Source organism: Dermacentor silvarum, chromosome 10, assembly GCF_013339745.2.
Source record: "Dermacentor silvarum isolate Dsil-2018 chromosome 10, BIME_Dsil_1.4, whole genome shotgun sequence".
NCBI classification, from domain to species: Eukaryota; Metazoa; Arthropoda; class Arachnida; order Ixodida; family Ixodidae; genus Dermacentor; species Dermacentor silvarum.
The window spans coordinates 125,180,816-125,193,793 of record NC_051163.1 but is presented as its reverse complement, the minus strand read 5'-3'; the positions used below and the strand labels follow the sequence as shown (position 1 = coordinate 125,193,793).

The following is a 12,978-nucleotide window of genomic DNA, read 5'->3' as shown; positions in this document are numbered from 1 at the left end:
TGGAAACAGGTTCCCAAAGACGTCCACATGAGCCTGCCGATCCTATGTTTTGGTTTATATGATGCTGTGTGCCACTTCAATGATGACGACAGAAGTACAGCAGATATTCTGAGGGAAGCAGGTATCGAACTTAGCCACCACAATCTCGTAGCATGTTGCACCAGTGACCAGTACCATGTTAAGGCCCAGTGTCAATCAACGGGTGACTGGTAAAACATCGCAACAAAAGACGGGTAGCAACAAAAGCCAAAAGAGAGCTCGTGCCAGCTAAGGAGGGCTCTAGCTATGAACCTGGTGGATTTTAACTTACTAGGGCGTGATGATCTTGTTTGTACAAGGATTGAAAAACTTGTTTTTTTTCGGAACTTCATTTTTTTTAAACTTTCTTGTTGTGCAAACAGTTGTAACTTCAAAATGAATTAATCTTTTTCACTGAAACTTTGCACGCCGATTCCTTTATTACTAGCCTTTTTTTTGTTAATTACACATTTTTTTGTTTTCTATCGTATTTTTACTATAACTTGATTCCCAATAACTGGATGTTAAAGATCCAAGTTAGCTGCACAGTCTGGTTAGTTGGCTACCTCTGTGCCAAAAAGTTTACAATGCCTGCACTCCATTCGCTAGTTATGAATGTTCGTATAATAGCCAAGTTTGGGTTATGTTTTGTCAATAACAAATGCCATTATAATTTTTTTCACTCATTTTTGCTTTTGAATATCATAAAACGATACTTCATAAGGTCAATGTGAAACGAAATTTTAATGGCCAGAATTTTAAAAAAATTTTAATAAGGCGGTGTCCACGTTTTCTTGTGTCAAAAAATTTTGAGGAATTTTCACAAATAAATATTAAATTTTGGCTAGAGCTTTACGTTTCGATGTACCTTTTCTCAGTAATGAATTATAGGATAACTGCAAACATTGATTGTTATATTCCATATATGGCTGTCTTCAAACAGAACTGTCATTTTTAGCACACAGCACATTGAAAAATTAACAGACGGATCGTTATGTTAATAGAACGAAATTCTGATGTCACTGCGCCATGAATGTTAAAACTGCCACATGGAGAACTTCCACCTATTGTTAAAAAACCCGTGCTATGACGTACGTCATTGTTGCTTCTCTTTTTGCTGCCAGTATTTTGCTCCATGTACTAATTGCATTGAAACTTTCTCTTCCTCGTCTACTTGCGTTACTTCTTGCCATGTTGTGGCACACACAACATACTAAAATAATCCACAAAACATGCAACACGTGGACAAAATTGTGCAAAACACCAAAGCAGCAGCAGCAATCATGCAGTACAGTATATTAATGCCTCCTAACGGCAAAATTTGCAGTGTCAAGTGACAAACTAATGATAAATTGGCTAGTTTTCTTAACAAGAAGAATTATGCGGTAAAACGCAAAAATCCTGCAACCAAAGCAAACAACATAGCATGTAAACACGGCGCGTGCCTGCCATATTTAATTCCCGGTGGGGGGGGGGAGGGGGAGGGGGGGTGACGTTTGGCCAACACCCTCTAGAAAAATATGAAGGCCTTAGTTCTTTTCCCTTTCCACTCGCGCTACGTCAGCAGATGGGGCGGACGCATGAGGCGGCGAGCGCGTTTTGCGGTTTTGCCCATCGCCGCGACAAGACGCATCCGCGCGTCCGGATCGCGCTGGTGCGCGTTGATCGCGTGTCTCCAGAAACTCATTCCCCGGCGCGTATGTACAGTCGTACATCTCTTCGCTGTTCAGTCGGACGTGTTTTCCTCGCTGTGAAAAGAATCCCGCCGCGATGCCGTGCAAATGCTGTGTACCTCGATGCCGCGGAAACTACACGGGGGACACGAAGGTGCACGTCTTCAAGTTCCTGAGAGATCAAGCTCTAAGGGACGCTTGGATTCGCGCTGTGCCACGGGAAAACCTCACGGTCACCGAACATTCCAGGGCAAGTTTTTTTATTTAGGTGTTAGTTAATTGAAAGAATATAACGTACATGTGTAAGTGGCTCATGAGCCGCATGTTTGTGTGACCTGTAGCCGTCGGTTTGCTGATTGGAGCGTATTTTTTTTTTCTAGGTATGTGAACTTCATTTCGTGGACGAGGACATTATTCGAGACGCGACGCATACAGATCAAGCAACTGGCCGCGTAATGACAGTGCCGCTATCTCATGTGCGCCTTCGCCCAGACGCTGTACCGTCGGAGTTCCCGAATCATTCGAGCTACTTGTCCAGAAAGGCCGCGAGGAGGGAAGATCCTGACTCCAAGCGCGCGCGAATAGAGAATGCAGCCCTTCAGAAAGCCATCTCTGAATCCAACGAGGCATTTATCAGAGCACGCGAGGAGGATAAAGTCAACAGTGTGAGCGAACTTGCCAACCACTTAAGGAGCCAAGGGATGAAGTTCTGGGATGTTATCGAAAGAAATGAAAGGCTTCTTCTCATTCACATTGTCGACGATGAAGCACCGTGGTTGAAATACTCTGTTTGTGTGAAAGGAGATTTGAGCGTGACACTACACGTTATGAAAACGGCTCGGTGCAAATCTCTGCGTTCCCGAAATCGCTAACAGTAAAAGGGGTATGGTGGAACTCCTGGAAGGCACCGAGAAGTGGGACTGTGACCTGATGTCCAACTCAGTCGCCGAAATTTGCGAGGCTGTTTGTTTACTGCTTGATCAGCTTTGCACGTCCCAAGCAGAAGATGACGCCAACTGTATTCAATTTCTGAAAGAGCAAGTCACCTTGCACCTATCGAAAAAACAGCGCAGGCGCTACTCTGCTGATGTCATGATGTTTTGCTGTATTGTTTTCACTATATCGCCCCATGCATACGCGTTCATACGTAGCCATGGAAGCATCACCTTGCCGCATCCTATGACGATAAGATCAGTGTGCTGCTCGTCTTATGGTATGAGTCCTCAACAAGAGCATCAGAGTGAAACATTCCTCAGCTACATGACAACAAGAATTTCTGACCTGAAAGATGACCAGCGCTTTGTCACAGTTATGGTTGATGAAATACATATAAAACCTTACTTTGACTACAAAGGAGGCAATATTACCGGCGCTGCAATTAATAGAAATGAAGCTGCTAACTGTGCGCTCGTTTTCATGGTGCGCAGCGTGACGTGTAAATTCAAAGAAGTTGCGCACATCGTGCCGGTGCACCGAGTAGAGGCGGAGTTCCTGCAAAAGACGCTTAAAGACGTGATTTGTGGGCTGGAAAAGATTGGGTACCGGGTTATGTGCATCGTCAGCAACAACAACTCTGTGAACAGAAAAGCGATGTCACTTTTCGAATCACCTCCGTGTAACAGAATTGTGTACCAACATCCATCAGACCCTTCAAGGCCGCTGTTCTTCGTTATAGACCCAGTGCACATTCTAAAATGCATACGAAATAACTGGATCAATCAGAAGAATGACCAAATTTGTTTCTACTTCCCGGATATCCAAGGAGACGCACCAGAATCAGAGCGAATGCAAACAGCGTCATTTGCAGGACCCCTCATGTAATGTCCCTAACGGGACCCTTGAGGTATAATAAAATAAATAAAAATAAAATAAACAATCAGGGACCTTCACAGCAAAGAGTGTGACCAGCTGTTGAAATATGGCTATGGGCTGTCAAGAAAAGCCCTCTACCCTTCGAGTCTTGAAAGGCAGGACGTAAAGCTTGCTTTACAAATCTTCAATGACTATTTACCAGAGGCGTTACGTGCTCTTGGAGCAAAGCACAACCTATTCTCTTTCGAGGCCACGGCTACATTCGTCGAGATCATACTCAAGTGGTGGAAAATTGTAAACGTCAAAACTCCATGGAAGGGAGAAAGGCTTAGAGATCACTTCCAACAACCAGTGCTTTCCATTGATAACGATCCAAAAATTGACTTCTTGCACATGTTTCTGAAGTGGCTGGATGAGTGGAAGAACAAAGGTTTTGACAACGGTACTCTGACAAAGGAGACTCACGCTGCTCTCGAACACACCACCTATGCGCTTGTTGAGCTCGCTAGGTACAGCTTCGAAGAGCTTGGAATGTCATGTCCTTTTTGGGAAGATTCGGACAGACTGCCTTGAAGATCGGTTTGGAAAGTATAGGCAGCTGGCAGGTGCGCAATATCACATTTCCATCAGGCAGATATATGAAGTCGAAAACAAGCTGCGCCTGCAGAGCACCTTGCCTACAGTTTCCCCTGACCAGCACTGGGAATGTGTCCGAAAGCAAGTCGAGGCATTGCTTCCCAGCAGCAACGTTGTTGTTACCAGCCAGGCTCTTACGAAGATGCAGGACGTCGTCCCAGTCCTCGTCTACGTTGCAGGTTATGCAGTATACGGGACCCTTAAAAAGTTGAAGTGCGAGCAATGCAGGGACTCGTTGACCGTGGACAAGAAGATCACAGTCTCTGCCACAAACGAACATTATGGTCTTGTGAAGCAGCTGGACCGAGCAGGTTTAGTTTATCCATCAATGTTTGCACTTAACGCAGTTGCTCATAGCTACGTTGTAGTAGAGCAGCTCGCTACAGAGCCAGCACTGCTTATGATGCCTGAACAACGCCAGGTGGTAACGAAAATGACGCTACAATTGCTGGCTAGTGAAGAGCAGTCCGACTTCGATACGTGTGAGAATGGCCACACAGTTGAATTAGTGCTTAAACACATCCTGCGGTGCAGCACCAACATTCTGCTAAAGAACTTTTGTAGGAAGCTGAACGACAAACTTCTCGACGCTGCCGATAAATCAAAAAAAAGGAAAGCCACAACTCTCGAGGCCAAATAACTGCATGCATTGCTTCTAATATAAAGCCAGCACAAAAAGAAACTGGGCTTCGTAAATAAATGTTTTGCTGCTACAGTTTTCTGGCGTTCTATTGTTTTTTAAATACATGCATGCTTGTTCTTGCAGAAAAAAAATGTTTCCGCGCAATGCACCTGCGAGACAACCTCTCTTGAACAGCGTTCCATATCTTTTTTTTTCAATCCGCCCCATCGTGTGACGTCACGCGAAGAGAGCTAAGGCCTTCATATTTTTCTAGAGGGTGTTGGTTTGGCACGACGTTTAAATAGCTTGGAGCGCTCGTTCACAGCTTGTACAATTTTTTGGTGCTAGAACCTAAAAGTGCATTTATTGGTTGGTTTACCCAACCCCCCCCCCCCCCTTATGAAGGTTTTATGAGTGGCAAAAGGCGTTGCCTCAAGTGGGGCGTAGTGTGAACGCTCTTTCCGAACACATGCGTCGAGAAGTGCAGCGCCCATTTATGGATATAACAGATGCCCCCACCTACGCACACTCGCTGTTCAGACAGGCAATGTACGGAAAAGCGGGGAACGTGACTGATTCAACACCTGTGCAGCAGAGGTTGAAAGAGGCTACACTGAAGAAGAACCACATGAGCAGGAATCTTCTACTGTCATGCAAGGGCAACAATGCGCACTATCAGGTACTTTTGATAAGCTTCCCAACCGTGACCGTGACGCACCTCCAGCAAAATGTAACAAGGAAAGCGAGAAGTAAAATATGTATTTACACAACAGGCCATATGGCGAAATCCACACAGGAGCAGAGGCGCGCCTTCGTCTACCTTTTGCTACGTCCTCGTGCGAGCAGTTAGATAACGGTCCCATGACAATATGGTGGCGCACCAAGAAACGCCGGCGCACGAGGGGGGGGTTCTAGTCTTTTGGCAACTGAGAGAGCAAAAATGATGAGAAAAGAATGAGAACTGAAGAAAAGAATTGACAGGCTTGAGAAAAATGTCGACAGTTACCCCCCAAAGCAGAATTAAAAACGTCAAAGAAGACTCCAACTTTGCCGATACATGTTACATACGGTAGCAAGCCAGGCAGAAAGACATTGGCTGTGTTCCTTTGGAATCAGATCACCAACTTCAGGTGTAAAAGCCCGCGTGGTCGGAAGATGTTACGTATCACGACATCATATTAAGGAACTGAAGAAAAGAATTGACAGGCTTGAGAAAAATGTCGACAGTTACCCCCCAAAGCAGAATTAAAAACGTCAAAGCAGACTCCAACTTTGCCGATACATGTTACATACGGTAGCAAGCCAGGCAGAAAGACATTGGCTGTGTTCCTTTGGGATCAGATCACCAACTTCAGGTGTAAAAGCCCGCGTGGTCGGAAGATGTTACGCATCACGACATCATATTAAGGCACCTATCCCCCCAAGGCTTACAAACAAGCCATGAAAGAAAGGCTCCTGAAGCTACCTGGAAAGACTACCCTTCAAGAATTCATTCAGTGCACGAGTGGAGAATCAGGTTTTAACCCGTACATAAAGTTACAATTAAAAGCAGAAAGCGAAAAACTGCCGTCACCTCAATCAAGGCATTGCTCCTTTATCATGGACGAAATGTGCATAAAACGAAAGCTACAATACAACAGCATGATTGTTTTGTTGGCTACGTGGCCGTAGGCAAGATGACCCAGAGAATGAGCCCTTGCTGGCAAATTCATTATGTTTTGTTACAAACCACCTGTCAACGTCGTAGAGAATCCCAGTATCCTACTTCTTAACTAAAGGTCTCACTGGCTCTCAAATGTAGCAGCTGGTGCAAGCAGTTATCAAGAATGTCGAGGAGTCAGGCTTCAAAGTAGACTCGTGGCTAACAACCATGAAGTCAATGTGAATGCCATGAATGAGTTGTGCGGCGGCTTTCTGACATACAAAACTGAGCACCTGGTTGATGCCGCAGGATTATTTTCCTGAGCTTCGACTGCTGCCATATACTAAAAAAACATTAGGTCTCAATTTTTGGACAGGGAGATTGGCATAGACCACAGATCTCCAATAGGGGCGCTGGATGGCGCTTCACACTAGAGCCACTGGAAAAACAGAGTACCGCAAAGGTACGCGGCATGCTGGCAACATTGCGTGGCGGCGGCCATATTCCTTCCAGACCGCCGACGCGCTCTAGCGGTGCCAGCGTGCATTGAGTAGTGTTGACTTAACTGACGGATTTCCCCCCTAGATTTCGAGTCCCGTTTCGCGAAACTGGATTATTTTTGTGTTTTTCTTCAAGTGGATGCCACAAGTGACATCAAGATATCGACGGAAATTAATGTACTGCGCGGTAAGCGACGGAACGTATAAAATGTGCGGAGATGGTTCCGATGCTCTGCATGTCGCTTTTGGACTTTGTCTTGCGTCAAGTGCCATATGCAGAGCTGCTGCAAACATACTTTTATGCGCCCAGTGAATTCGCTCGAAACGTCTTTTACATGAAAACTGGGCCTTGAGGTTGTGTTTGCGCTAAAAACGCAGCTTGACAGCCGATGGAATGTGCAGTGGGTGTTCAGGTTGCCTTCATAGTGCTCGTTCGCGTCCTTTCGAAGTAAAAAAGCAAGCAAATGTAAACAGCTTACAGCTGCGCTTGTTTATCTCTATAATCGGAGTGAAGTGTAAAAGCCCGCGTGGTCGGAAGATGTTACGCATCATGACATCATATTAAGGCACCTATCCCCCCAAGGCTTACAAACTAGCCATGAAAGAAAGGCTCCTGAAGCTACCTGGATAAGACTACCCTTCAAGAATTCATTCAGTGCACGAGTGGAGAATCAGGTTTTAACCCGTACATAAAGTTACAATTAAAAGCAGAAAGCGAAAAACTGCCGTCACCTCAATCAAGGCATTGCTCCTTTATCATGGACGAAATGTGCATAAAACGAAAGCTACAATACAACAGCATGATTGTTTTGTTGGCTACGTGGCCGTAGGCAAGATGACCCAGAGAATGAGCCCTTGCTGGCAAATTCATTATGTTTTGTTACAAACCACCTGCCATGGTCGTAGAGAATCCCAGTATCCTACTTCTTAACTAAAGGTCTCACTGGCTCTCAAATGTAGCAGCTGGTGCGAGCAGTTATCAAGAATGTCGAGGAGTCAGGCTTCAAAGTAGACTCGTGGCTAACAACCATGAAGTCAATGTGAATGCCATGAATGAGTTGTGCGGCGGCTTTCTGACATACAAAACTGAGCACCTGGTTGATGCCGCAGGATTATTTTCCTGAGCTTCGACTGCTGCCATATACTAAAAAAACATTAGGTCTCAATTTTTGGACAGGGAGATTGGCATAGACCACAGATTTCCACTATCCTCCGCTGGATGGTGCTTCACACTAGAGTCACTGGAAAAACAGAGTACCGCAAAGGTACGCAGCATGCTGGCAACATTGGGTGGCGGCGGCCATATTCCTTCCAGACCGCCGACGCGCTGTAGCGGTGCCAGCGTGCATTGAGTAGCGTTGACTTAACTGACGGATTTCCCCCCTAGATTTCGAGTGCTGTTTCGCGAAACTGGATTATTTTTGTGTTTTTCTTCAAGTGGATGCCACAAGTGACATCAAGATATCGTCGGAAATGAACGTACTGCGCGGTAAGCGACGGAACGTATAAAATGTGCGGAGATGGTTCCAATGCTCTGCGTGTCGCTTTTGGACTTCGTCTTGCGTCAAGTGCTATGTGCAGAGCTGCTGCAAACATACTTTTATGCGCCCAGTGAATTCGCTCGAAACGTCTTTTACATGAAAACTGGGCCTTGAGGTTGTGCTTGCGCGAAAAACGCAGCTTGACAGCCGATGGAATGTGCAGTGGGTGTTCAGGTTGCCTTCATAGTGCTCGTTCGCGTCCTTTCGAAGTAAAAAAGCAAGCAAATGTAAACAGATTACTGCTGTGCTTGTTTATCTCTATAATCGGAGCGAAGTGTAAGCAGTAATTTTTATGTAGATTTATACAGTTGCCTGTCACGTATCAGTGATAAAACGCCAGCAGCCTCTGCAAGCAAACTTCGCGTCTTGCGGCTACTGGCGTGTTTGCGAATGCGCGATTGTAATGTTCTCGTCGATTTGTGAAATAAGCTCCATGAAGGTAACGTTGTAAACGACTGGTTAACAGCATTTAGTTCACGCGAAACTGAAGCAGGTATCCGCATACGGCTATAAAGAATGTGTACGAATGTTTTTTTTTTTTTGTACCTTTGATAACGTCAACCTTTCAGTGCACTTATTTCCAATCTGTTACTGTGTTCTAGAGTATTGTGTTGATATTGCCAGTACGAAACAGTGGTGCGGTTTTCCTATATTTATTTTCGATCATGCTCCTTTTATGTATAGACGGTTTCAGTGTTTACAAACAAACCTCGCTTGCCGCTGACTGGTTGGCCCCTCGAAACTTCCGGCAGGAGAACTTCCGGCTATGTTGTTTGAAGGCATGCGCGACGTGAGGCCGGCGTGTCTATGATTGCTACATCGAATCTGCGATTCTACATCGTGAATATTGTCGAGATGACGAGCGATTACTTTAAGGCGCTTAGCACCGAAGCAAAACATCGGTATCGCCAAAAGCTCATGTTTAGAGGCGGCGAGCTGCCCGACCCGCTGGACGATGATGTCGTGCGATTTTCGTTTTCGTCGGGCTCCAAACACCTTCCCTCAGTCACAACAGCGGACATTTTTTTCTATCTTGTGGAGGGTGTGTGTTTTTACACAAGGGAACAGTTTAAGAACTACAGGGTAACCGATGGATACAATGCATTTGTGAGCGGAAAAGTTAAGCGGCTTGTCTCATTCAAGGCCGGCAAACGTGGAGAAGGCATCGTCGTCATTGCGGCAACCGTAGAGGCCAGCCAAACACTTTCCAAAACATATCGCCCTTGGTGCATCGTTAACGACGACGGCACCGTTGTCAGTGCTCACTGCACCTGCATGGCTGGGTAAGTGCATCGTCCACAACATATCGTAACTGCTTGCGTTTTGGCTGAAGGGTGAACAGACTTATCTAAAGCGCTCGTGCGGTCCTATGCGAAGTAAATAAATACAAAAATTGGAGGACGCTTAAGGCTTCGCCTTTAAGAGTGGAACGCGATAGTTTTTTTCGCGCGCATTTTTCTTTGAGTAGGCTTCACTGCAATACAGAATGTGGGAAAGCCAGCTTACAAAGACCATGCTTACGCCGATCCCCTTAGAAAAAAAATTGTGGGGTTTTACGTGCCAAAACCACGATATGATTATGAGGCACGCCGTAGTGGGGGACTCCGGAAATTTGGACAACCTGGGGTTCTTTAACGTGCACCTAAATCTAAGTACACGGGTGTTTTCGCATTTAGCCCCCCATCGAAATGCGGCCGCCGTGGCCAGGATTCGATCCCGCGACCTCGTGCTCAGCAGCCCAACACCATAGCCACATAGCAACCACGGGCAGGCTGCACTTTTAAACAGAAATGCATTACTGGGGAGACGTTTTTCCGGGGGCAATATAAGTCGTCTTATATTCAAATGTTAAGGCCCTAGGACGTCTTTTTAATTATTAATTATTTGCTACTGCCCCGACGCGCGCGCGTGTCCAAAAAACAGTAGGCAGGCTAAGTCCCAGTTTGACCTGCCGAGCATGCAAGTGCCATCTGGATACCATTTTGGCAAGTAACCTACCCGAGCGCGCCGAACCCGGGCGAAGAAGCCCTGCCCTTAACAGAGCATATGCGCTAATATTTCATTTTATTTCTACCGCAGCACAGCGCGCCAGCGCTCTAGACTAGTCTTCTCACGTCTAATCGCATGCTAGTTAGTGTAGGGACTGGAGCAGTCTTGCTGTTTCATATATTTGGCTTGCAATTTCGTCAACGCGTTCATGTTAGGGATATGAACCACGAGTGTCATTGCAAGTCGACATTCTGCTGTGAAGTAGTGTTGACATTCATTCTTTATTCGGAACACTGAATGTCACGCACAAGAAAGACGGGGTGCTGTGTGTTTCATTACTTGTCCGTGTCTGCTCTATTCCAAAGTTGTTGCATCAACTTGCCTAAGCTTCCACCTCGATTGCATTTATTCTTTGCATACATATGTTGCATGTCCCCCCCTCCACCGATTTTTCGTGGTACTTACGAACTTATTACTGCACTCTTGTGAATTTCAGCCTCGGAGAATGCTGCACTCATGTGGCTGCTTTGCTGTTCAGTGTGGAAGCACATGTAAAGTATGGGTTGCATAATCCATCACCAACTGAAGTTGCGTGCAAGTGGAACGCAGTGTCACGGAAGAGCACAGTGAGTCCTAATGGTTTCAGTCTATTTCTGCAATTCTGTCGTGCCATGCCAGTCTTCTTAATAACAATAAGAGTTGACTGCTAAACTGAATGCAGGCAGCACCAGTCAGTGACATAATATTTTTCAAGCCAAAGACTGGTCAGCCAGTGCCCCAACCTGTGCCAAGAACCCAAGCGGCCGTACCAACCTGGACCGATGAACAAGTGCACAACTTCTTGCAGCAAGTCAAGGTAAAAAAATTTTCCACAAGTAGGTAGTACATGTAGCTTGTATGTGGATACCTGTGTAATGCTGCTGGACGAGGTTGCAAGCAATATCTTGATGGAACAAGTGAATATAAATCATTTGTAGTTTTTTAGCTTCTTGACCCATCTGTACAGCAGTACACTACATCTTTTCAATAAATTGGTTGTGAATAGCACTTGCATGTTCACTTCGCCTCTTGTAGTGTGCTGTGGCCAGAATAAATACATACCAGATGACATTTACTTTAGGGCAGTGATTGAAAAAAAAAGGAAAAATAATGTTTGCATCGCAGTGCACCCAGCTTGCACATGCTGTCGTGAAGTTGCATTAATATTTATACTAATACTGCTTGTGTGCTGACAGGTGCTGGCCCCAAAAACACTACTGCTGACTTCAATAACAGACAGTGAAGGAACAGATTCTTCACCTGAAGCAGCTGCCCAAGAAGAACAGTTGGACAACGAACAACAGTTGGACAACGAACAACAGTTGGACAAGGATCAGTCATCGCCACAGCTTCCACTCCGTTGTATATACGAGGGCATGAGTACAGAAACAGCTAAAACAGTAGAGCTAGCAGAGGCATGTTGCACTGAAATTGAGAAGTCAACGCGTGGGCAATCGAAATCATTAAGGTGGGAATCAGAACGAAAAGGCAGAATAACAGCATCAGTCATGCATCGGGTGGCAGCATGCCGAAGTGGAGCAGATGGCCTTGTGGCCGAAATTATGGGCTACATAAAGCCACCCAATGTTTTTAACCTTCGCTGGGGCTCTCAAATGGAGCTAAAAGCCAAAGAAGCATTCATGACTCAAGAGTCAGGGGCACATCAAGGTTTTCAGTTGCACGACTGTGGTTTGTATGTCATGGGGAAGCAGCCTTATCTTGCTGCGTCTCCCGATGCCATTGTGTCATGCGAATGTTGTGACAAGGCTGTACTGGAGGTGAAGTGCCCTGCCTCATTGAAAGGACAATCCCTTAGTACTGCTACAAAACAGCTGCCATATATGAATGAAAGTATGCAGCTAAGAAGAGACCACGCCTACTACACTCAAGTACAGTCTCAAATGGCAGCAACACAGCTCTCTCGTGCATACTTTGTTGTGTTCACAGGTTGTACACTAACCACTGAAGTTATTTATTTCGATGAAAACTTCTGGGCTACTATAAGGCCGAAAGCAGAAGATTTTTTCTTTAACCACATTTTTCCTGAACTGCAAACAATGAGCATCCTCAAACAATTTCAACATGCTACAAGGACATGCATTTGCCAAGGTGCCAAGTCTGGCCGTGTTGTTAGCTGTTCAGAGTGTAGAGCCACATTTCATCTTAAGTGTGTGAAACTAAAACGCACTCCAGCATCGTGGGTTTGCACGAAATGCCAAACCGACAGCCAGTCTTCTGATGAGTGAATAGAAGCACTCTTTAATTCACAGCTTTTCTGGTGCTATGTTTGCCTGATGTGTACAATGAGTGCAGTAAAATTCCTGCAATATAATGAAAGTCATGTTTAAAAATGCAAAATAGTTGAACGAGGTACCCTGCCATGTTGACAACTGTGATTTGAAAGTGACACAAAAGCAGCACAAATATAGCCAACGAAGTAGTGGAACGAAATATCGTTTACGTGGCATGTGGGTACATGTTGATTAAACTCACTGGCATAGTCATG

The 12,978-nt window shown here is 45.4% G+C and overlaps 2 protein-coding genes across 2 annotated transcripts; both read left to right on the top strand.

Annotated features, from left to right (window-relative positions):
- The first annotated feature begins 1,439 nt into the window (after positions 1 to 1,439).
- Positions 1,440 to 5,048, top strand: LOC119431829 (uncharacterized). Its single transcript, XM_049656962.1, is given in 5 exon segments — positions 1,440 to 1,941; positions 2,072 to 2,523; positions 2,525 to 3,498; positions 3,565 to 4,042; positions 4,044 to 5,048. Coding segments are annotated over 5 exon segments (2,793 nt in total). The 5' UTR covers positions 1,440 to 1,788; the 3' UTR covers positions 4,780 to 5,048.
- Positions 5,049 to 9,184: 4,136 nt separating this feature from the next.
- On the top strand, positions 9,185 to 12,718 carry LOC119431828 (uncharacterized). The gene is made up of 4 exons (XM_049658061.1): positions 9,185 to 9,727; positions 10,930 to 11,059; positions 11,155 to 11,289; positions 11,669 to 12,718. The coding sequence occupies exons 1-4, from the start codon at positions 9,252 to 9,254 to the stop codon at positions 12,716 to 12,718; spliced, it is 1,791 nt and encodes a 596-aa protein (XP_049514018.1). The 5' UTR covers positions 9,185 to 9,251.
- The last annotated feature ends 260 nt before the right edge of the window (positions 12,719 to 12,978 follow it).

Bases quoted from the DNA above. Each gene is read 5' to 3' on its own strand.
- LOC119431828 (XM_049658061.1), top strand. From the start codon at position 9,252: ATGATTGCTACATCGAATCTGCGATTCTACATCGTGAATATTGTCGAG. The intron at 11,060-11,154 runs GTGAGTCCTAAT...AACTGAATGCAG, and splicing joins CAGTGTCACGGAAGAGCACA to GCAGCACCAGTCAGTGACAT. The intron at 11,290-11,668 runs GTAAAAAAATTT...GTGTGCTGACAG, and splicing joins ACTTCTTGCAGCAAGTCAAG to GTGCTGGCCCCAAAAACACT.